This window comes from Solanum stenotomum, chromosome 11 (assembly GCF_019186545.1).
Source record: "Solanum stenotomum isolate F172 chromosome 11, ASM1918654v1, whole genome shotgun sequence".
NCBI classification, from domain to species: domain Eukaryota; kingdom Viridiplantae; phylum Streptophyta; class Magnoliopsida; order Solanales; family Solanaceae; genus Solanum; species Solanum stenotomum.
The window spans coordinates 50,477,418-50,499,664 of NC_064292.1; the positions used below are offsets into that span (position 1 = coordinate 50,477,418).

The following is a 22,247-nucleotide window of genomic DNA, read 5'->3' on the forward strand; positions in this document are numbered from 1 at the left end:
CAACCCAAATTTATTTTGATTCGGATTGGGTTACACTTCTTCAAAATAAAAAACCGAAAAAATCAAACCGAATAGTACAAAATCATACCGTAAAACCGAAGTATAAATAGAAATATAATATATCTATATCGATCCCTCATTTTCTTTGGTTATCTCTCTTGTTATCTTATATTTTATTATTATTTTTTAACACGTTATCAACATAATTTTATCATCTCGAACAAATACTTTGAAAGTCTAGAAGGTGTGGACTTTCATTTTTTAATTACTGGCAATTTTTTATAAACTTGTTAACCACTAAAAGTGGTAAAACTTCAGGATGCTTCGTGATTTATCAACTCCTAAAGCATTAATTGTTTTGAAACCTAGTATACTCTGGAATATATGTTAGAAAAAATATTTCTACGTTATAATTTATATATATTCCTCGATTTACTCTTAAAATAATAAATTTGAAGTTTACTCCTGACATATTAAACTTGAATATACAAGATAAAAGCTACTTGTCTTTGAGCTGAAATTTATCTTGCATCGATGAATCTGACAGACACCTTTAAAGATAAAAATCAGACATCAAACTAGTACTTAGTTATTATTGTAAATATAATCATATCAATGTTTTGAGTTGGGATTGGAAATTATTTGTAAATGTTTTGAATCATAAAAGAGTGTCTAGTAGCTCAATGATAGAGTTGCTATATGTTGAATATTATAAATCAATGGCTTGATATTCTTGTTAGATTTTTTTTTATTTTTTTTGTGGTTTCTCTAAAGAAAATGTAAAACAAGTCAAATCTACATAATAACAAGGACTTAAGTATTATAAAAGTCGAGAATTACAACTTCGATATATGATGTGATTTTATCAACCAACTTTTGGAAGATATTTAACAAAACCATGTTCATCAGGACAAAGCCAAACACGATTACAACATGTGTTAGATATTTTAACACATTGTGAGTTTAACACGACACATGTAACACGAAGATTTGTGTGTTCTATTATGTATTTGGCATGCATGATCTCAATTCCTACCAACTCTGGCCACTCATATGGATATGGATCTCCTGGTAATTGACATTCATTGCCAGTACAACTGCATATATCACAAGCAGTGCCGGCTCAATGCTTATAAAAATTAGGCATATGCCTTAGGCCCCCAATTTTAGGGGGCCTCTAATTTTTACCACGATAAACTATGTGTTAATTGTTTTTATAGAAAAAATTAATTATCTAAAAGAAATGTATCTTTCTTTAAAAAATATATATTATTTTATTCTCCTTAACCTCAATTAAATAGAAGAAATCAAGAAAAAATTTGTTTTGTCTTCTTACATTCTCTTCACTAACTCTCGCGTTGTAATTTTCTAGACCCCTTTTATACTATATGTAAGTTAGAGCTCTATCAAAAATTGAATCAATAGTAAAAATCATGTTTTGGATAAAGTGAATTACAAGCATGTTTAGATTGACTTATTTCATGTGTTTTTAAACAAAAAAAAAAAGGTTTATAAGCAGTTTTGTCAACTTATTACTTATAGAATAATGTTAACAATTTATATAATAATTGCCTCAGCTAAAAGATTTTGGGCCTTTAATTGAAATTTTGCTTTAGGCCTCCAAGTATGTTGAGCCGCCCCTGATCACAAGGAGGATATGGGATTTTAGGTTGACTCATAACCAAATATTGAGAAATCAGTATTGGAAAACTAAGAAGAAAAATGGTTGTTTGTACCTTCATTGTTTAAGTTATTGGTGAATATGATGGTTATGTCTACACTAATTTATAGCTAGGGACATAAATTAGTAATGTGTGGTAGACTTTATAAAGGAGACACTATTAATGCATTCAAATCCATTATAATAAGATGAATTGAACATGATCAATAGTTATATATAGTTTTGATCCATGTTATTATGTATACGTAACACGAATGAAAATGTCACTTGTATGCATTATGAAAGATTAATACAATATTATAAATTTGTAAAAGTGGAATAAATAGAGAATTAATGCAATGTATTAACGCTGAATGAAAATGTTACTTGTATATATTATGAAAAAATAATACAATATTTTAAATTTGTAAAAGTGGAGTAAATAGAGAATTAATACAATGTATAAGCACTCTCTCGGGATAGAATGAAGCAAAGCCAAGAAATAACGAAACAAGTCTCTAAAGGCTGATTATCTTCTTACTTGGTGTTTGATACATTTATTGAATTTTTTTATTAATTAAAATTTATGTCACACAAGACCGATAAAAAAGGAAAGCACTTCCTAGCAAGATTTTTTATTTATTTATACTAAAACTCGAATTCAAGACCTCTGCTAATTTATTTGTTAGATTATCCTAGCTTTCATCTAGTTTCTTGTGTAATCCTCTTAGAGCTTGTTTGACATTGTTATTGGAAGGCAAAAAACACTTATTTTAAAGGGAAAAAAAACTTTTTTCTTTTGAAAAATTAGGTGTTTAGGTAATGAGTAAAACAATTTTTCAATGGAAGCAGAAGCAGTTATTATTGGGAAGAAACTAAAAATTTCTGCTTCTTAAAAAAAAACAGAAAATCATTTATTTCAAAACCAAAATATCTCAGTCATATAAACATATTTACCAATATATCTCTTATACTTATTTGTTTTTGTTGTGAATTTTTTTGTAGTAGTGATTTAATTTGTGGAATGATTTTTAAAAATTTATTTTGTTTGATATTTTTAATTAAATTAAATCATCATGTTAATGTTATATCGATATTTAATTTATTTTATTCATCTTTGTAAATTTGCATATATACATTTTAATTTAATAGCAACAAACATAGAATTAAAATTTTTATAATAGAATATTTAAAATAATTCATCTCTATAACATAATATTAATATTATGAGTGCATTGGTACTTTCCCTTTTTCGTAATTTGAAAATTAAAAGTACTTTTTAAAAAACATTAGTCAAATATAATTTGCTTATCAAAAATACTTTTCAAATGAACTAGCCAAACACAAATGACTTTTTTTTAAAAGCACTTCTCTAAAAAGCCATTTTTAAAAAAGTACTTCTAAAAATAAACAGTTTTTAGCAGCAATACCAAACAGGCTCTTAATCCTATATGTATATTCTTAATTGTTTCTGGTTATTGCATTTTGGTTGTTACCACTTCAGCTCTAAAGAGAAAGGTAAAAGGTTAAGCAGGAATGAGATATGGCAATAATCAAGAATTATGGAGTTATGTGAGCTTAATATGACTAGAGAAACAAAAGAACATTCAATTTGAATACTATAACTAAAAACAGAAAAATCAGTCATAAACTAGTTGAACGTACCTATACACGTTTCGAAAAGTAGGTCTCAGATGAGACCGATGACTACCTCGTGGTTGCTGGATATACTCGGATTACTGTGTCCATCTGAATTAGTGAATGTATCTGCAGCATAAAATCCAAAATCCACCAGAGTGTTGCTATCGCCTGCAAAACACTTCAGTGATTCTTCATCATCCATATCAGTGGAAGTCGTTCCCTCACTAGTGACGGCATTATCAGTGCTTTCATCAACATTAACATCTGTTGTGTCACCTAAAAGAACTTCTAGTGAGAACTTGGAATCACCGTCTTCATTGGCAGTGAACTTCACATCTAAGATAGGAATGTCGAAATCTAGAGCAGAAGGTCTTAGATATTCACAAACATTTTGCATAACGTCCAAGTGAGAACCTTTTGAAGGATCACGTTCTTCAGATTCAGCAGCATTTCCTAGATTATGAGAATTCATCTGTGGCTCATTGGTAGAATCTCTTGCATTAGTCTCTGAAACCTTATCATCTTGACCTGAAGGACAAGCAGTGGGATTATCCTGTGATCTGCAGATACTTTCTTGTGCATAAGGATGATCTTTCGAACCAATTACTCCAGAAGTTTCCTTAAGCTGCACATTCTCATGGAGAAATTTCTCTTGCTCTGCATATGTCTCAAAACCAACAGTTGAACTTGCGTTATCCATGCTCTTGCTTCTGTTAAGATCGACAAAGTTCTGACTTCCAGTGCTTGGAGAAGCTATTTCATTATTTGTATTTCCTTCACTGGCAAGTTCAGGAGCTGGTGCAGAAGAAGCTATGATGAAATTTGCATTCTCAAATTCATACTCCTCCTCGGTAAAGTCAGGAGCTGCAATTGCAAGAATTTTAGTATACTTTGAAGGTTTGTCATTGTCTTTTCCCTCCAAGGTACAGTTGTGAGCGATAACTGAAGCACTTTGGGTAGATTCTGAAAACTCATTCTTCTCATTCACTCCCTCACTAATAGATCCAGAAGCAACAATTTCCAAGGTCCCTTCATCTGGTGGAAGAACGTGGAACGTGGACAGAAATCCAGAAAGTGCAGCAGCTAAAGCATCATCAATGGATAAAACTTGCTTTTGCTTCTCTTGAGAAGAAACCTTTACTGATTCAACAATATCATTTTCTTCTTCATCCTCTCCACATGAAAACTCAGGGGCAGAAATCACAAGATTTGGAAGAACATGTGAAGGATTAGAAGAAACAGGCATGTCATCAGAAGGTTCGGACAACTTATTGCAAGGGGGATCCTTTTTCTCCAGCTCCAATACCCCACAAGACCGATATTCACTTCCATCATTATACAAAGAGCTAGAATTGGACTCACTGCCAGTAAATGAAGGAGCTGTTATTCTATTGCAGGACGCTACTCCAGAAAATTGGGAATTTTTAGCTAGAGTTTCTACTTGCTGCTCCAGTCGTTGAAGTCTCATCTCCATGCTATTCATTGGACTAACCATCTTTTCTTCAAATCTCAAGCAAATATTTTCAATTCTGCTCACTCGGTCAAGAAGTTGTTCAATGGCTCCTACAATACGACCTTGTGAAGCATCATTACTCGTGGTGGAGGTATTGTGGTTCTCTCTGCTTAATTCCTGGTGTATCAGAGGATGGGAATGAATGGGTTTTGCTACAGGCTTGTCAGTGACATCCAACTGCACTATATCATCAGCACTCATCCTCTTTTCCTGTTCATTTTCTTTACTGGCATCAGCAAAATCAGATGTCCTCACTGCGATTCCCACTTCATTTTCCTTTTTTTGACTATCAGAAACATCTTTCTCCTGCTGCTTCTGGCTGACGCCTGATTTAGATAGTTGCAGAAGGGTGGGAACAAGCATGGCCATAAAAGAACTAGCTTGGTTTTCCATAGGAGCTGCTGGGGTCTCTACCTCATTAGAGTCAATAGGGTCACCAAATATGTAAACTTCGTCGATGCATAGAGAATCTTTATTTGGAAGTGATAAAAAGCGAATTGTAAGCGACATGCAGGGATCTGCATCACTAATTTCTGCTGTGGCCTCGTATAAATCCTGCAAGATAAGATCTGCAGTCAAGACAATAATACGATATTGTAATTCAAATTGGCTTTTTTCTCCCATTGAGTAGATAAAAAAACTAACAGAATGGGTAAAAACTTTGGCCTTTAACATTCTAACAACGCTATATGACAAAAAACATCTACATCAGATGCCCCAAAATCCAACTTAGTTATATTATGACACTTGAAATCTCCAATAGAATTCACTAAGTTTCCAAAAGTTTTCTTTACCCCTTTAGACCCTTCTTCTTTACTTTCTTTATACTAAACAAGGCAAGTACGCAAAAGTCATCATATAGTGCTACCTCAATACTACTTCGTTCATTCCCTGTTGTGTGCTTTTGCAGGCAGGTTACCCCGTTCCCGTCAGGAACCCTAATCTCGACCCAATCATCTTCCCTTGTGCAATTGGCTTCAGCTGTGACTCTACCTTCTGTTGGTTTTCCTACATAATCCTCCAAATATTGCGGGGTAACTACTTCAATCTCATTAGCTTGGAGAAATTCTCCATCTCGTTCAGCTATGCTACAGCGGACGGTACATAGATACTCATTGTCGCTCTGCAGAGTAGGTGCATAGTATATCTCATAAACACGAGCAGTACTCCGAACATAGACCTGCCTGATTTCATGCTTTTGCATAAAGCATACTGCAGTACATAAATTGATAGCGTCAGAATAGAATCAGTGGACAAAAAATGTAGCTTGTTCTTTGGGAAACCACCTCTAGCTAAAGACTATATGCAAACCAGTACAGGAGTAGCTTCTCAAAACTTTAAGCATACAGGTTTCAGTGAAAGGAGACAACAAGAAAAGAACTGCATTTCCCCGTGTAACCCCAAACATATACAACAAACAACAACAATAACAACAACAACAACATACCCAATGAAATCCCATTAAGTGGGGTTTGGGGAGGGTAGAGTACACGCAGACCTTACCACTACCTCGTGGAGGTAGAGAGGTTGTTTCTGAAAGACCCTCGGCTCAAATGTATAAAACCCAAGTACAAGAAGAAGAAACAATGAAGAAGCATAGCAGTTAATAGGAAAAGCAATGTAAAGCCTACAAGAAAGAACAATAACAACAGCAAATAGTGTGATAATCGAAACACAATAAACAAGATATGGCAAGAACTACAAGGGTATGACTAGTATTACAAACCAACCTTCGCAAGGCAAGACAACACTCTACCCCTACTAACCTTCTACCCTAATACACAATCTCAACTCCTTACTACCTAGAGTTATGTCCTCAGTAACCCCAAACATATGAAACTCAAAATACCCATTAGAAAATCTTGGATAGCTAGTTCATCACATTAAAATCAGCATCCTGGTTATATAGGGTCAATTTAGGGTCTAGAACACTTCAGTGAAATCACAACAACATACCCAGTGAAATCCATGGGTCTAGGGAGTATATTGTGTACACAATCCTTACCACTACCTCTCCAAGGTAGAAAAGTTATTTCCAAAAGACTCTTAGCTCAAACAAATCACAGCCGTAATAAAACCACAAAAGATAAGTGGGGGAGAAACATGACAACTAATAGCAAATATGCAAGAAACCGTAACAACAACAACAACAACAAAAGGTGATCACCTAAACACAGTAAACCACAAATGATATCAAATGTCAAAAGCCAAAGACTACATTAATACTACAACCGACACGGCGATCTATACTAACACCTAACCAAATATTATGTTATATCATATGTTCTCACTTCTCTATAAAAGCATCTCACTATAGCACCCAAAAAAATATCCAGATTAAAAACGATGTTAATAAAGATGTTCTATTGTTTCTGCTCTATCTTTTTTTTTTTTTTTTATGATCGTGGTGTCTGGACTAGCTTTCGCACAACTCAACTAATTCCACGGAATACCTATCACCTCCGACCAGCAATAGCAACCTATCTTGAGTGCTTGAGCTGAAATTTATCTCCAATACCGGCATACAAGCTTCTATCCAGACTAACCCAGTCAAAATTGCATAATTATTATTTACAACATATACAAATAAGTACTTGATGATATACTATCGGTAAACAATACAATATTTTTGATTAATTCACTTACACTTGATTTCGCAAGGGGCGGAATCCGGCGAAGGTCGGTGGAGAATAACAGGTGATATCTGAGTAGATTTAGTAGCGATCGGAGAATCGGAGGACTCAAAAGTAATGGAATCTTCAAGAGAGCCACGAGAGATCGTCCAGTTCGTTGATGAGCTCCATGAATCTCCTCCACTGTTGTACTCAGCTTTCGTTTGATCATACTCAATCTCCTGAGTCGAAGTTATCCCCATTGTTGTGTGTGTCTACTTTGCTTCCGCAGCGCCAATCTGGTATTTATTGTTTAACCATTGCGTTTTTTGTACGGTCCCATTGTTTTTTTAAAAAAAAAAAAATCAATTTTGTTGGAGACTTTTATAGTCTTTATTTTATTTTATACCTAGTTTCTCCTTAATACTTTTACTACTACACAAAGGAGTTAAAATTGCCCTTAATTTATTTGAATTTTTATCAAACTTTAAGGGTGTTTCATTGGTTTACTTATCTATTTTTGGTGTTTAATTATTAAAAAAAAATCAGTTCGATTCGAGACACAACCTAATCTCAATTCGAGAACTCACTTTGAGATCAAGAGTAAGGTCCAAAATCGGAGTGGGAAGTAGGATCCTAATTAGGCTCAGTTTTCGGGGCCAAATTTAAATTTCAATTATTTAAAATGACAAATATAATAAAATCTTACTAAATTAATAATCTCTATAAGATAATATTTTTCTCCGGTCCTGACTTAGGCCAATAAAAAAAATTACTCATTTCAATAAAATAATAAGATAATATATTTTCAGAAGATTCTTATATAAATTTATGGTCCCATTAATATTATAAATTAATAATTCTACAAAAACATAAATATATCTAAGACAATTTACTGAAATATAATTCAATTATGTTTTGTATTCTGTTAAAATTTAAATTAAGTTGAAGCTCATCTTTAACTTTTTTTATTGCATCTAAAAGCTTTGGTGTTGTCTTTTCGAACTGCACCATAAAATTGTGATGAGTTCTAGATGCGGTAAGTGTTTCCTTATGCGTAACTGGTTCCATAGATATTGTATCACCTTCAACTTCATCATCAACATTGTTTTTTCCTATGGTATTTACAATTTCTTCTAAGCTCCGAACCTCTAAACATGTATCATTTTCACCTAGGTAATCCGACAGATTTTTTATGTCCATTTTATCGCGGTAACCGAGATCATTAATTATGACCTCAGGTTTATGAATGATGTTTTCACAATTGGGCTCATTCAACTTCTCTGAGATTTCATCCCCTGAATGAATTTTGCAATGTCGAAAATAATTTGCTATTGTCTCTTGCTGAACATTTGTTGTCAAAGTCGGGAATGAAAAATTGATGTATCCAAAACTTTAATCTTTCCTCGATCAATTTGTCTTCCAAACCAAGAGTACAAAATTGATAGCATCCAAAACATTATTCATTGTACTTTATGTATAACACATTTATTTTTTGAGAAAAGACATAAAATTACCATTGAAGTTGTTTCAAATTTTTAAAAAGACACATTAATTTTGCGGGTGTCCTATTACCCCATTGAACAACTTCACAATAGTATGTATACCTCATTTTTCACCCAGTACCACTTATACAAAAATATTTGTAAGTCACGTACTAGTAGTTACTTGACACCTGTTAAAAGTATTTTTTAATTATTTTTATTAGATTTCTTTGCTTTTCTTTTTCTTTTTCCTTTTTTTTCTGTTTCTCTTTCTCGCCTCAATCTCTGTTCTTAGCTTCTGCCATTCCTTTTGTCACGAGAACAATCGCCAAACCTGCTGTGGCGGGACGAAATTTCCCGGCAGCATTATCAATTATTTGTCAAATTACCACCAATTAATTTATTTATGAAAATAAATATCGTCAAATAATCAAAATCTAAATACTTAAAATATCACCAAGTCAAAATCTGACATTTAAATCACCTCCTTCTCCAACTTCTTACTCCCAAATCGAGTTTTTCATAGTTTCACTATTCTCAAATCCCAAACTTGATTTGTAGGAGGAATAAAATCACTAAACTAATTTGTTTTTCAAAAAAATAAATAGAATATGAATGAACACAATAACATTAGTTTTAAAAAAATGAAGGAAGACATAAATGCCCAAGAAATATGGGTAAGCTAATGATGGTAGGGAAGATGAGAAAAAAGATTTGAAAATTAAAAACTATTTCTAATAAAGCTTGAAAAAAAAATTAATACATGAGTTTTTATATATTTTCAAAATAAGTTAAATTGGGAGTGTCACATGACAATTTTATGTTGGTCTAAAGTTGTATAAACAGTCCTTCACGCGCCCAAATTTCGTGACAACACGAGTGGTGTTAAAATTAGTCAAAAGGGTATATTTATTGTGGATTTAGATTGTTTCGTGGGCTAATAGGACACCAACAAAGTTAAGGTATCTTTTTTAAAATTCGAAACAACTTTTAGATTGCACTATACCCTTTTATTTTGCTTATGATTTACCCTTAATCTATTTATTTGTTTGCAAAACTAATTTAGGGTCCTTTTTCTTTAACTTTTCCCCCTTTTTTTCCCCTCCATTTTTGCATCAATTTTCTATGTCAATACTGGAGAAATAAATTTAAATTTGATCTGTTTCACTTTATATCAATATTTTGATCTGTTTTATATTTATTTATTATATATATATTCACTTTAGTTATGTATCAAAGAAAAGATATACAACAAATATAAAGTAAATTTAGACATGGTATATAATCCTATACATACCTTCATAGTTAACTAGTATGTAATTAAGTGAAGGATACTAAGGGAAATAAATCAAAATCAATTCAATGTGTATGTAGAAGTCTAAATATAAATTAGATGAAATTCAATAATTTTTGCTATAAAGTATATTTATTTTAAAATTTTATCAAATATGTTTATGTATTTCTTTAGAATTCAATTATTAGCGTTTGAAATAATCGATCCTTTTAAAATTTGAAACTTATGAAGTTTAAATTCTTATAAAAAAACATTTTTATTTGACAAACAATTTTACCTTTTTATCCCTCGTATTTTTTTTCTAATTCCAACAATACCCTCAGAGGACAAAACCCCTAAATTCTTCCTCTCTTCCTTCGTCTTCCTTCTTCTCCATCTCTGCACCTCTCTCCGATTTCAGTGGCATTTCGACAGTAACGGTAAGCTCTTTCCCCATAATTTTGAAGCATTAGAACCTCACAATCTCTTAATTTCATGCATTTTGCGATTTCAGTAGCAGTTGCATATTAGTACATTTTTGCTCATTTACTTATTTGCTTTTGTTTCTATGCTTTCAATCTCCATATAGACAAATGTCTCGCATTTTTTTATGTTTTTTTGGAATGAGTCGTTGTTTTGAATGAATTGTTGCATAAAAATCAGATGTTCACAGATACTTTCACGGCTGTGTTGTTTTTCTGCTGCTGCTTGTTAGAAGGAAGGTGTGTTTGAGCATTCAGCTTATACATGTTTGATTGCTTAGCTCACCTAGAGCTAAAGCTGATAAGGTCTAGAACTTTTTTTTTGATCACCATGGTGTTCGATCCAGTTTTCACGCACCTCGACTAATTCTACTGGATACCTTTCACCTCCCACCAGCAATAGTTACCAGATAACTCTGTCCACCAAGACTAGGACAGATAGGAAGAATCACCTAGTGTTTTTTGTCTCCTCTGAGGTCTAGAACATCTTTTCTACTAATGTTGTTAGATTCCAAGATATTTTTTGGTGATTTTAAAATCTGGTAATATGTGTTATGTTTCTTTTGGTCTCACAATAATCAGACTATGTTTCCAACACATTATACATTGGTTTCAGTCCTTTTCCTCAGTTGCTGCAAAATAGTTTCATTTTGTTATCTAACTCGATGTATCCTGTTCCCTGATAGGATTAGCTTTACTGATCACACATAGTTGAGTGTAGTAATTTTGGTCATAATGATTTAAGGAAAAGTAAACAGCAGCAGAATTATGATTAAACTGCAGGTTTTATGATTTTCATGATATGAGTAGAACTGAATCGATTACTGGTTGTTCCCTTGTAGTTAAAGAGTAAATCTAGATCCAAGGAAGGTTATTCTGGGCTAGCTTCTTTGTTGAATCCTGTATCTTTGGGTTTTGCTTGTGCCAACATCTACTCCTTAAAATAATCACAATATTCTTGTTCCGGTTTCCCACAAAGTTCCTCTAAAAAATTAACCACTGTTAACGTTCAACAACTTAATTGTGGTGTGTACGACTAATTATTTCTAATCAGTTCTATGCCCTACCCCAAAAAATTCTGTATATTTGTAATGTGCGGAGGAGAAAAATCACAGTGACTGATTCACTAGATGGAAAAAGTTGGTCTAGTGGTCTTTCCTCTGTGAATATCCTTCTTTTTTTCAACTTTTTTCAGTGCCAAACAAATATGTCAGAGGAAGTGATGCACTAACAGGAAAGAAAATAATCACTTACTGTCATGTAAAACCATTTAAACTTATGCCAGGGTGGCAGATTCTTTGTTAGCTAGTGCAACTTCCCAAAACAGTGACACCACAAACATGGGATTTAAATTGTTAGTGTTATGTAGTATATTATGTGAGTGCTAATTTGAGAAGTTGATTTATAAGAAAATACCATTACCAGTTCAAATTAGTTATACAAGTTTATCTACTTCTATCAAATGCAAATTGTATGGTTGATACTTACTGTGAGTTTTCTCTTATTTCCTTTCAACTTTTTACCAAATGAAATTGGATCAAGTGTCTCTTGGTACTTACTAATTCTAGCATTATCATTGAACTTTGATAAGCTGACTATGAGCACTTAGCACTTAAACACTGCTTAAATTCAGCCAATTCAAATGGGCTCTAGGCCTTTTAATGAACACGACACAAGGGGAATTATAGAAAAAGATGAGAGTACTTTATAGTCTAAAAAACCTGCAATCTTTTTCAACTGCCACATCTGTCCTCTGTACTAACCAGCTGTTACCAGGCTATCTTAGATAGTTAGCATGTTTTGGTGCTTTAGGCCTTGGTACATCTTGAATGGCAAACTGAAAATGCTGATTTAATTCCAAATTGTCCTCATTATGTTCAACCAATCCCATTTCTGTCCTGTAATTAAACTCATTTATATCGCTGCAAACCTTTTGGTTTTCCCAATGGATTAATTATCTCTTTGTTTTTACATCTGTGAGTTTTCTTGCTTTATCTTTTTGACCTGACGAGGACCCCAACCATCTTCTTGACCCGACTGTGGCTTCTATAGAAGTAGCAATACACAACTATTAATGTTCAAAATGATATATCAAGGATCAAAATAAACTTACCCCTGCACTCTAAGAACTATATAAACCCTTTTTCTCAAAAAGAAAAAGAAAAGAGAAGAACATTTATGTGATCTTAGAAAGGAGAAGAAAAAAGAAAAAGAAAATTCTCTTTCCCTTTCTCTAAAAAAATTAGGATGTTAGAGCATATGAAGTACTAACACTTTGTGTTGATCTAATGAGAATTGCAGGGAATTGTGAATCTCTGAATATATTGATTGTGACTTAAGGAGAGGAACAATAGCAACACAGTCACGTTAATCTATCAAATGAACGAACTTTTGAAGAATCCAATATTTGCAACGCATGCAGTTGTTGCTGCAGGATCTGCTACATTAGCCACTGCTATCAGTTACCCTCTAGATAGCCTTAAGGTCCTTGTACAGGTGCGGAAATTGCTGATAACCATGAACATTCACTTAAATGTATTATCTTACACTGAGGGCAGCATCTTTAATGTCTTCTTGTGCTGTGGTTGTATGTTCTGTGGAATGGAATGCAGGTGGGATCAGGTAGCAGTAAACAACTCACTGGTGCTGATGTCCTCAATAGGGTTAGAACTTTGTCAGGAAGTTCAGGTGACTCGATCAGCTATTTTTGTTTTATGGTAACTAAAAGTGATGCTACTCTGCTCTCTCATTTTGCCTCGTGATAAAAATTATTCGGATGATGTGTCAATTTTTTATTAATGCTTTTATGAGAAAATACATGCATTATAGGTCTAGTAAAAGGCTGATGAAACAACTTCATAAATTTCTCGTATAGACTGCTGTTTATATGGTCATCTTTCTTAAATGTTAATGTTCTTTTTATCATTTTATGAACATTGAAGGATTGTATAGTGGTGTGGGGTGGTTGACACTTGGAAGATCATTGGGTTTGGGAGCTCGCTTTGGCGTTTATGAAATAATAACAGCTTTTTACAAAGGTATGATTTCTTCAGTCTAACTGTTTTTTAACCTTTTTGCCAGTTTCCTGACCAGAAAATCCAAACCTAGACCAAACAGGATTTGCATGATTATGTTGGTTTAGACTTTAGATGCTTGTCTTGTAAACGGAAATTCCGGAGCATTCACTCCGTTAAAGACAACATATGTGAAAGGATCACCTGAAATAAGAGATACAATATTTTAAGAAAGGTCAATAGTTCTCCAAACAGCCTCTCTACCTCTACGAGGTAGTGGCAAGGTCTGCGTACAATTTACCCTCCCCAGACCCCACCTAGTGGGATCTCACTGGGCATGTTGTTGTTGTTGTTGTTGTCAATAGTTCTCCATTTTGAAGCCACTTTACCATATTTCAATACAAAGGGTTTTAATAAATTCCCAACCTCAGTTCGTGTTGGACCATATCTTGAACTGTTTCTGATAGCTTCTCTATGTCAACAGACAAGAGTAAGAAAAACCATTGTTTTTGGAGTTAAACCATTATTTTCTCAACTGTACGATTAGGATTCTGAAATTTAGAGCCTTTTCTATCAATAAGATATTCACATATTTTTGTGTATATATGTTGTGTTATAGTTATAAAAAAGAGTTGAACAATATGCCAAATTGAATGAAGAATCGGTCAATTTGGCCATCCATAACTGAACAAGATCAACTGGGACGAAAGAAGAATGTCTTATTCAATGAAACTAGTAATAGCAGTGGAAAGAAGGGGATATTGGAATCATGCACTACCATATTATACAAATGAATTGAATATTTTTTTAGTACACCTGCTTCTTTTCTCATTATTAGAGGTTTGGGTGGTAACATATTGTGTTTGTATCTGTAATCAGATGGTCGAGAAGACAAGTATGTCTATGCCTCTGAGGCTCTGTTGGCAGGAATTGCTTCTGGAGCAGTGGAATCACTTGTAAGTTCTCCATTTGAACTTATTAAACTCCGTGCTCAGGTTACTTCTGCCTCCCGAATTCCCAGCTCCACATCAGTTGTCGAAAAGGCCGTCGTTTCACCTTTAATGGCAAAGTTGCTACCGGGATATTCCCAGGACATTAGGGTATTGAACAACACAGTTGGTCTTTTGACCACCCTGCCCACCAAGCATCCCAATTTGGTTACTGCCCTGAAAGATTATCCATGGATGATGACAGGGTCTGGCAGACCCCCATCTGTCTCTGATGTTAAGAGGCCATTAGAGATCATAGCTTTGGAAGGATGGGGTGCTTTCTGGAGAGGTATGAGAGCTGGACTTGCTCGAGATTGTGTGTTTGGTGGTATATTCTTTTCAACGTGGCAAATCCTACATCAAGCAATGCTTGAATGGAAAGCAGTTGGGATGAATCCCCCACCTAGGTATGCTTCAATTCTTATGTTAACTTGTTTAAAATGTTTGTTCTAGTCTTGGTTTTCAATTCTAGCGTTTGGATGTTTTCTCGACATGTTCCTTGGAGAAGCATTTCAAAATATTTCTAAAAATAAGTTATTTGGAAAAGAGTTCATGTTTGGATGACTATATTTTCCTAGAAATGGTTTGGATGAGATGTTGTGACCTATTACTTTATGAAAGTCTCAATCAAACCTCACATTAAGAAATCTACCCCCATATTATAACTTTTGGAGAATATCCTTAAATCAACGTGCATTAGACTAACAAGGTTTTTGCACCATATTAAAAATAAGTCAAAAGTTTTTTTAAAAAAGTTTATTATGTTGAAAGGCTACCCCCATACCTCTTGTTTTTGGGGATAACAGTAGTTTCTGGGTCAGCTTGTGTGTACCTCAATTATTCTACCAGGTGCTAACTGAAACTAGATAACTCTGCCCAGCAACACTTAGACAGGAAGAGAAGCACTTCACTTTTTTTTTTTGCCTTTATTGAAATTTGAATAATGTTTTTTCTGTCCTTTTTTTTTTTTTGAAGAAGAGGTTTTTTCTGAATTTTCATGGTATTAGACCTCTTTATCGACTCTGATAAGATATTTTGGGTTTATGTCAGACATGAAATGGTGAATAAAGAATGTAACAATTATCTTTCAGGCTTGCTACTTTAACTTAATTGGATTAGCATTCTGTTGTTTTCAACTTGAGTTATGCTTGACAAATGGGTTCTCCCCTAGAATAAAATTTCTATATACCAAGTGTATTTTGTCACTTCATAGATAGACACATGCCCTACTCAGTTTGAAATAACTTTATCCTTCTTAACCATTACCTTGTTATCATTCAGATTTGATGAAGAAGTTGGTCCATTGTCTCCTTTAGCTGTTAGTCTTGCAGCTGGATTCTCTGGTTCACTTGCTGCTGCTGCTTCTCATTGTTTTGATACTGCCAAATCTCGTTCACAATGCATTGTGCTGCCCAAGGTATGTTGTCTTACCAGGGATTCAAATCTGTACTTCATTCCCTGTTTGATGTTTTTCTACATGAATATCCACTGAGATACCTTAATGCTCAAAGAAACCTTTGGTGGTCAATTCATGTAGTGAAACTGTGAAATATGGTACAAGTATTTGGGAGCTTTATTAGTTACAGTTACAACACGTATTTGTTAAGCTCATAAAATCTGTGAGTATTGGACTTATCGACCTTAGTTGGAACTGATCAATGGGGGGCACAATGTCAACAGTCAATCAATCAATTAACACCTCAATCCCAAACTACTTAAGGTTTGCTATATGAATCCCTTTTACCTGTTTCTGTCTTCTGAAGCCTGAAGTAATCTGTATTTAGTGGGTGTATAGCTTTTCTCAAGTGCTGCTGGTCTGACAGGATCTGTGCATGCATTCATTAGTTGATGTCAAACGTTTTTGTTTATAAGTGAATGCTTCAACGACTTTTGACCTGTTGTCCTCAGATTTTCTCAACATCTTAGATGTATAAAAAATGGGATTCTTGGTTGTTATTGTAATACTACGTAGAAACATTTGTGGTATTCTCTTTTCCATGGGCCTTATGGATTATCCTCTTTCCTTAATACTATTTATGTGCAGTTTGTATCCATGGAGAGGAGGTTTCTCAAATTTCAACTGCCCGGGAAGAGATTTGAGAGATGGACCGGGATCCATCCTGCAGATAGGAATGTCTTATATCGTGGCTTGGGATTGCGGATGGCACGGAGTGGAATTGCATCCTTTGTGGTTGTAGGTGGTTATCTTTTTGCAATTGACAGACTGCTCCCTAAGTGAAGGTAACAAGACCGCGGAGGCATTGAGGAACTAAGAAAATCGAAATACGATTAGAAAGAAACATTTTTTTTTCTCTAGAACAAGCTTGGAGACGACTATCACACATTAATGTTGGTTAAATGTTTGGCTTCGTCTTTGGCAGTCACTATTTAGATATTTTGTAGTTTGTACAATTTGGCTGTTAAAGATGTGAATAACTAGTAATAAACCGAAGCGTTGCTTCTCATATGATTTCAACAATGTAGACGATTTATAGCAACATTTTGTAGTTTTACGATAGTGTTGGCTCAGATACTTTGAATTTTGATCTAGGGATTAGGGTGTGCATCAGTTCGGTTTTATGTATTATCGATTTCTAGTTTTGATCCTTAACGGTTCGGTTTATCCAATAAGAAAATAAAAATAAAATATTTGTACTTCTCCAACAATTTGACTCGATAAGACAATGTAACTTTTACAAATGATCATTAAATTGAAAAATACAACTGTAACTCAAAGAAATTAAGATAAATACTGTAAGCGTAATTAGTGTTACTCAAAAGCTACATTCGACTGAACGAAGTATTTTCAGAACATATATTTTCTCTTTGAAGCCAAGACTAGGATAGAAAATTGTGTGGCCAGAGTTACATTAGCGCACAAGAAAACTTTTTGGATTTAGATTTGGGCAGGGGCCGCGCGAACGCAGGCCCCCACAGCAACAAATTATGACGTAGGCTCGACCACTTGGGCCGACCTTAGGCAGGCACCCCTCCAAAGTGCAATGGAGGTCACAAGCCTAGGCCATGGGTCTTATTGATCGCCCATTGACCCCGTCCAGGTAAGTATGTTGCCCAGTTTGCTCAGCCCATTATTAATACTACTGTTTTTGCTCCAATTTTCTCTTAGATGCCAATGTGGGAGAATTATTCAGAAACAGCAGCTATCTGGACAACTGTTGAATATAAATTTATCCCTATGCCTTAGCTCAAACATACATCCAGAAACTCGAAATAAACATCTATATGAACTGCAGTAATAATCAAAACTTTTTAAAAAACTAAGGGAGAGAAGAACTTTAGGAACAAGTTAGAATAGGGCCACCAGCATCAGCATGTTCTTGAGCAAACCATAATTCATAATGAGTTTCTATTCAATTAGGTTATTCCCACACCAAACAAAATGACACTTGCGATATCAAGAAATTGAATGGAAATTGCCTTTGTTGTCAATTACTAAGTTGTTTCAAAAGTACTTATACCTGCACGGTTGGACTGCAATGTCATGCATTGTAAATTTGTACGAGATATATGTGTTGTAATTTCATGGCACAATTTCAACTTATTAGGACACGGTCTTAAACAGGAAGATACAGGATATAGAAGGTTAGTAGGTATGGTCGCCCGTTATGTGGGAGAGGTAGGGACTAGCCTCATATTCTCGTCTTTCATTAGTAATAGTACTTAGTAATCACATAGTTTCTTTTTTTGCTCTGTAGCTAATAATTTGATGTCATTTTTTTTTTCTTCCTGCAACCTTTCTCCTGAATAACTTCACTTTTTGAGTCGAGGGTCTATCGAAAACAACCTTTCAACCCCACAAAGGTAAGGGTAAAGTTTGTGTTCATCTTACCTTCCCCAAACCCCACTCCACTTGTGACATTAGTGGGATTACACTGGGTATGTTGTTGTTATATGTGCTGTAATTTACATATATGATTCACATAGTTATATGTGAAACATGTGTGTTAGGAATTAGGATGTATGGACTCATGTTCCTGTTGTTATTACGAAATTATGTTCAGGAAATAACTACCAGAGCATTTCAACAGTTCTTCGCGCAATCAATCTCGCATATGAAGATGCCACAAAATTCATTATAACAGGAGAACAGGGAGTCGCGTATAGACAACAAACAAGCTTAAAGGACATTGAGGAAAGTTTCTGATGCACAGGCAACGAGATGAATAAGAACAATGACAGAATGAACACCAAAGACATTACTCCATAACAGCACAATCTGCTTGAACCACATACAATCTCCAGTCTCTTGGTACTGATGCTTTTGCTTAAACTTAAACTATTCTTGTAGGCTGTAGCAAATAAAGGAAAAAATATCGGCAGAAAGAGAGTCTGAAAGGTGAAATCAATGATAACTCCTTTCAGCAAATTAAGCTCAAAACAAAACAAAAGGTCAGCAGATGATTGTCTGTATAGATTCCCATGATAAACAGTTAACAAATTAACACCATCATTAACAACAAGTATGTCTTCAATCCCTAAAATCTCTTACCATGAAGCTATCTGAATATTTGGACTTAGCACTTGAAGAAGAACTTACTAGTAGTTATTAAAACAAAGTAATAGGTGGGTTCTGGGGTAAGAAATATAAGCTTCAACGCAAAATAACCGAGTCAAGAAGTTGTAGATCATAAAGTTTAAGAGTACATGCGGCTGCCCCATGCCCCCACCCAAAAATGAAATGCCTCTGTTGCCTCAAGAAACTTATCATTGGCAGCCAAATCAAATAACTTCACATTTTCTCTAGATTGTTGGAACAGCCTACCATCATTAGCGTGTTCCAACTTACTCTACCATCACTACTTGCCATTAAACTTCTATGGTATATGCATAAAGAGGTGAATGTGCATGAACTTAAAACACCCTATACAGTAGTTTATGCAGATAAGAAGGCACGTTAACAGATGATGCATAAGAATTCAATCAACAGCCACCACCATCGCACATACCATCGATGTAGTTATTGTAATTTCACTTATTCTTGCTTACTCACGAATAAATCAGACCTTCGGTAATCTTAATAGCTTCCAACCAAAGTGGAGTACAACATCCAGAACATATCAACAACAATGTATAAGGTAATTTCTAGTCTCGGGCCAAAAAAGGAAGGAAAATTCTACTAGCAAAATTGAAGAAACTTCACAAAAAGTTCTGGATATCATAGACAAAAAGCAAGTTAAAAAAAATAGCTCCTTTCAGACCTAGTAATAACGAACTCCGTATACATAAGTACATCTCAATTTAACATTTGAAATCTCAAGAAATTTGAAAGCTTGCCAAAATAGGAAGAAACTAAACCACAACTCTCCTCCAACTATAACAAATTGTGAATTTAAAACTACATAATTCAGTTCTTTATATTCATCTATAGCAAATAGAACTAACAAACTCTAACCTCACAAGTTAAAGACTCCAAGGTATTAAAAAAATTGATCAAGCTATGAACTGCAATATACTAACACATTAATCCGATTCAAAATATCACTAGCAAAGAGAAAAGCATGTAAATTAAGAAACAAGCATACGCGATCAGCCCACGATGTTCATCCCCGCAAGATGCAAGTTCAACCACAAGCCTAGTGCAAACCCGCGTGGACCATAACACAAAAACTCCGGTCACCACCTTGATCACCAATCCACCGGGCAAAAACAATGAGATTGCCGATAAAATCACTATAGGCAACATACAATATCCGATCAGGCTGACACACCTGTACAAGTCCAAATTCCCATTTCTGCCGGCGAGCATATTGAACACTACATAGAGAAACAACGAAGCCATGATTACCCATCCCAATATGATTCCAAAATGAAGCTTTCCAGCAAGTAATTGGAAAAGCCCGAACGCCATAAGGAATATGAACGGTCCAGAGAGATCAGCATCTTCATGAAGATCTGCTTTAACCCGAAATGGATTCATAATCGATATAGTTTTTTGGTAAATTTGCTTTGTGTTAATCCCAAGCTCCTCCAGCAACGGCGGCTCGTCATCAAAACCCGTCGATCCTCCGCCGCCGATGGTGGTGGATGCGAATTGTGGAGTGGAAAATGAAGTGGAAGCAGCAGCAGACCCTATATCAAAGGACATGAAAGGTATCCCAGGGTTCGATGACTTCGGTGGCTGAAACGGCGCCGTTGGAAGCCGACGTTGTGGACCGGGGTTTCCGCCTGACGGAAAAACTACCGGCGGGACGTTAAATTCCTTCGCCATTGATCGGAGATCAAATTAAGTGAATAATTTGAATTATTTTTGTTCCAATAGTGATTGGAGATCTAGAGAGAACTTGAAGCTTTGAGGCTAAGGCAATCAAATGCAAAGAAAATACATTAAAGGGAAAATTTATGAATCATATGAAAATAAATTATTTTTAATGAGTTTCCAAGCCAAAAAAAATAAAAAATCATAAATATTCTTTTTGTCTCAGTTGTCACATTAGAAATTACATAAGCTTGGATTGATATTTTAACATATATATTTTTTTTTAATGTAATTTATACTTTTCTATAGATTTTGAATCTAAATTTAATTATAAAATATTGAGTTGAATTTTAAAAGTTAATCAAATTAATTTCTAAAACATAAAATATGACCTGATTTGAAAGGGTAGAATAATTATAATTGATGTACAAGAAACAATTAATAGTAACAAAAATCAAAGAATAACAGTACTACTATTAATATAGAAGGGTAAGTTATTTTTTATAGTTTCTATCTAAGGTCATGAATTCGGTAAATTAAAGATGAGTATGGTTCGTCTAATTACATCCTCTTGATATTTCTTCAATCTACCTTCACCTTTTCTGAAATTATCCATAATCAACCTCTCACATCTTCGCACTAGAACATTTTTTTATCGCCTCTTCGCATACTCAAATCATCTCAACATCACTTTCCACGTTTTGTCCTTCATCAAGATTCAAGATCACTCTCACTTTATTTCAGAGATTTCATTTATAATTCTATCTCTACAAATAAACTCACACGTAACATATTTATCACAATCACAAACACAAACACAAACATTAGGATTAGTTAAGATGGTTAGAATATGCTATTAAGTATTGACCATGGTTTATCTAGTATTTCATTTTATTTTTTATCAAACAATTGTTTATTGATTTATTCAATTCTATAAAGTTTCGTGATTAACAATATGATATTTCATTGCCAACATAATGTCACGACCCGAGCCTACACCCTGGACGTGGCCGGCACTCGAAGACCATTGCTGGTCCCCAAGCGAACCCTCATCCTGGCTGACTACAAGCGGAAAACTGATTCAAGCATACAAAGCTTAAAAACTGAAATAAAAGTTCATAAAACTTAAATACAAACTTTAAGTCCAAAGAAAACTCTGTATAATAAAATATATACAACTCGCCATAAAAGGCAACTTTAGTCTTTAAAACATTTAATAAAATAAATGATACAGACTTCTCAACTGTACTGACTATCTATGAAGCCTCTAATTGATAAAGATGGAAGTCGGGACAAGACCTACGACATCCTAACAACTGTTATAACTGAAAGGTAAATGAAATCCTCTGAAAGCAAGGAGGC

General features: G+C 34.4%; 3 protein-coding genes and 1 non-coding gene across 5 annotated transcripts; 1 reads left to right on the forward strand and 3 right to left on the reverse strand.

The window, feature by feature from the left end:
• Window positions 1-796: 796 nt before the first annotated feature.
• LOC125844402 (uncharacterized) lies at window positions 797-7,725 on the reverse strand. Its single transcript, XM_049523718.1, has 4 exons — window positions 7,461-7,725; window positions 5,683-6,026; window positions 3,326-5,369; window positions 797-1,097 (listed from the first exon to the last, which is right to left on the reverse strand). Exons 1-3 carry the CDS (start codon window positions 7,687-7,689, stop codon window positions 3,351-3,353), a joined length of 2,592 nt encoding a protein of 863 aa, XP_049379675.1. The 5' UTR covers window positions 7,690-7,725; the 3' UTR covers window positions 797-1,097; window positions 3,326-3,350.
• Window positions 7,726-10,511: 2,786 nt separating this feature from the next.
• LOC125845145 (mitochondrial arginine transporter BAC2) lies at window positions 10,512-17,175 on the forward strand. 2 transcript variants are annotated; one of them, XM_049524577.1, is made up of 7 exons: window positions 10,512-10,623; window positions 12,967-13,161; window positions 13,278-13,353; window positions 13,608-13,703; window positions 14,559-15,075; window positions 15,950-16,085; window positions 16,713-17,175. In XM_049524577.1, the coding sequence occupies exons 2-7, from the start codon at window positions 13,045-13,047 to the stop codon at window positions 16,905-16,907; spliced, it is 1,137 nt and encodes a 378-aa protein (XP_049380534.1). In that variant the 5' UTR covers window positions 10,512-10,623; window positions 12,967-13,044; the 3' UTR covers window positions 16,908-17,175. The 2 variants fall into 2 exon arrangements, with proteins under 2 accessions (XP_049380534.1, XP_049380536.1); XM_049524579.1 differs by having other exon boundaries at window positions 10,590-10,617.
• A 399-nt stretch (window positions 17,176-17,574) lies between these two features.
• Window positions 17,575-17,735, reverse strand: LOC125846143 (U1 spliceosomal RNA). The gene has a single exon (XR_007444311.1). It is a non-coding gene; the product is annotated as a U1 spliceosomal RNA (small nuclear RNA).
• Window positions 17,736-19,972: 2,237 nt separating this feature from the next.
• On the reverse strand, window positions 19,973-21,019 carry LOC125845411 (uncharacterized). The gene has a single exon (XM_049524911.1). It carries the CDS (start codon window positions 20,895-20,897, stop codon window positions 20,160-20,162), a length of 738 nt encoding a protein of 245 aa, XP_049380868.1. The 5' UTR covers window positions 20,898-21,019; the 3' UTR covers window positions 19,973-20,159.
• Between the last annotated feature and the right edge of the window lie 1,228 nt (window positions 21,020-22,247).